This window comes from Sprattus sprattus, assembly GCF_963457725.1.
Source record: "Sprattus sprattus genome assembly, chromosome: 1".
In the NCBI taxonomy this organism is placed as follows: domain Eukaryota; kingdom Metazoa; phylum Chordata; class Actinopteri; order Clupeiformes; family Clupeidae; genus Sprattus; species Sprattus sprattus.
Genome location: NC_137920.1, coordinates 64435002 through 64437783, shown reverse-complemented (window position 1 = coordinate 64437783; position 2782 = coordinate 64435002). Strand labels below are relative to the sequence as shown.

Here is a 2782-nt window from a genome sequence, read left to right as displayed (position 1 = left end):
CTCAGAGGCAATGGTTGGAGTTCTGTTTATCTAGGGACATTGGACTATCCCTTCGTCGATTAATGTAAAACGTTACTATTAAACATGCTTTTACCATCTTGTCAGCTTTTAAAATAACTACCATGGGAGGTGCACTGGAGCCGGTGGAATTGATATGCATTTTATCCTTTTCTCTTTTTGTTATTTCATTTACAGCAAGCCCAGGTAGGTACGATAGCTCGACACATAGCCTAGATAACGTTAGCTAGCTAACGTGTAGTTACTTTAGGCAGTTAAATGATGATGTTAATTAGATTTCATCGTTGATATAGTTTAACCCTAATTCACGTGAATAGCTGCATTTCTTCTGCGATCATTAACGTTAAGTTACGCCTTTTTCTCAAAGATGAAGTCCCTGAGTTCAAGATTTCAGAGGATACTTACCTGGATGCAAAGCAGACTCCAGAGTATGGGGTAGAAGAAACACAGGCTGCTTCGAAAAGGCAGTTCAAGACAGCTGAAATTGCAGATGCGGTGATGGGAACTGAGCTACCAGCCAATTCAGCTGTACTCGAATCACTCATCCCGAGCCCTGGAGATCCCATGGAAGGATTCACGGGTCATTGTGGTGAGGAGACGTGCGTTCATGAGACTCCGGAGGACACAAGCGATTTGGACATCAGGGAGAATGAGGAGCCTCTCATTTTAGAAATGATCCACACTTCAGCCACCGAAGACCAGAACTCCACAGAAACGGCGAAAACATACAAAGTAAACTGCGATAAAAGAAACATCACCGGAATGGTCAATTTCACAATTCAGGTCCTCAACGCGTCACAGGTATTATAACCGCTACTGTAGCCTCCATTCGTTTAAGAATGACCCGGCTGGTCAGGCTGTTGACATGCATATTGCGATTTGTGTTTCCATAGGACTTGATGGATTTTCTTAACGTCAATGGCACAGAATGCTCCCTGGTTCTGTTTTACACTACTTGGTGCCAGTTTTCTGCCAGCCTTGCCCCTCACTTCAATGCGTTACCCCGTGTCTTTCCCACAATGCACTTCTTGGCTTTGGATGCCTCTCAGCATGGCAGGTCAGTCCCGATCTTATGTGGCTTTCAGAATAATTTTGCATATTTCTGAATTTCATCGATAATGAGTAATATAAATGCACTTTTACTCTATTAATTCACAACTGACAATTCAATTCAGTTTTCTTTATAGTGCTCTAAATGGCATTGATAACTTGGAAAAAGAACAATCAACTCAATCAATGCAGTTCAATTCAGTCAAATGTTTGAAAAACGTATCCTATTCAAACACCTCTGAAGTCAATTATCTTTTTTTAAATTATGTATATATTTGCAGGCTTAAACGTACTGTTGATTGAGTTATTCTAATCCAATACACTTTTTTGGGAAATTCAGCTAATTGCTCCTCACAGGCCTCTTGCTCTCTGCTCAGTGTGCACACTCAACAATCCAGGGTTCATACACAATCCTAGAACTGTAAATTAATAACAAACATAGAGGTTTGGACAGAGCCATAAACAATTCCGGCCAATCAACACGTTGCTTCAGTAGCACGGAAGGGTGGGTGTGATCTGATTAGCTGTTGATCTCAGATTTCAACAACCTTTTGCCAGAAATGTGGACTTTACCTTTAATCTCAGATGTTGTGTTTAACAATTATCAAATATCTTTTTTCTAAGGAACGCTTAAAAGCAATTTGTATGCAAAGTGAACATGGACATTTACTGTGTTCTTTGACCTTTTTCAGCCTTTCCACGCGATTTGGTACAGTTGCAGTCCCCAACATACTTCTGTTTCAAGGAGTGAAACCAATGGCCAGGTTTAATCACACAGACAGAATCCTGGAAACGCTGACATCATTCATAGTCAATCAAACAGGTGAGTGTATGAAAACATTTATGATTTGAAACTAACAGCAAATCTTAAAGTAAAACCAGAGGAGGGTAGTAACGTGTTACGTTAACTCTATGTTCACAACTTCCCACCTCTGAGTAATACCCTGTATTTTTGCAGTCCATCAGTAAGTTATGTGGATGACACCTTTTTCCTGCAGGGTTTGAAGCAGCTTCGGATCAAACTGTGACAGAGGAGGACAACTTCGGTCCCCTTCCCAGTGTGCCTGTGAAGAGTATAGATTGGCTCCTTGTGTTCTCCGTCCTGTTCATAATTGGATTCACCGTGTACGCCATCTTGAGGACAGACAGTGTCCGCTGGCTAATACCAGGACAAGATCATGACCATCAGGACTAAGCACTGGCTGTTATGCTGCTGTTTTTATCTTGTTCTCTTCTCACCACATCTAATACTGTTGTGCAGATGGACTTATTTATTGTGTTTGGAGGTTTACGGTTGCGCTTATCACCACATTTTGGTCTGATCAGAGTTCTCATTTCTACACATTTCTAATGCTTTTAACATTTGCAATCATACTATTTCCATAAATTAAAAATTTAACCAACCAATGGAGTATGAGTACTTTATTGCTATTAAGCTGAATGTGGATCTTGTATGATAGTTTTTTGGACCATAGAGCTTACAACCCTTAATTCATGAATTAGTAGTGCACACATTCAAAGGAGACAACAAAATGTACACATGAACTTCACAATCCTTATTTCCTATTCTCTTTATATACTTCATTAGCAAGCTTATTTTGATGATTAGATTTATCACTTCATCAGGTCGAGAATTCTTGAACGTGAGGCAAGTCCTTAAGGTTTAAGTTTCCCTATAGTAAGCAAGCATAGATTTCCCATTCCTCTCCTTTCT

The 2782-nt window shown here is 40.1% G+C and overlaps 1 protein-coding gene across 1 annotated transcript; it reads left to right on the top strand.

The window, feature by feature from the left end:
• Positions 1 to 2469, top strand: txndc15 (thioredoxin domain containing 15). Its single transcript, XM_080849896.1, has 5 exons — positions 1 to 204; positions 386 to 819; positions 912 to 1075; positions 1761 to 1891; positions 2067 to 2469. The coding sequence occupies exons 1-5, from the start codon at positions 123 to 125 to the stop codon at positions 2261 to 2263; spliced, it is 1008 nt and encodes a 335-aa protein (XP_080706022.1). The 5' UTR covers positions 1 to 122; the 3' UTR covers positions 2264 to 2469.
• Positions 2470 to 2782: the final 313 nt, after the last annotated feature.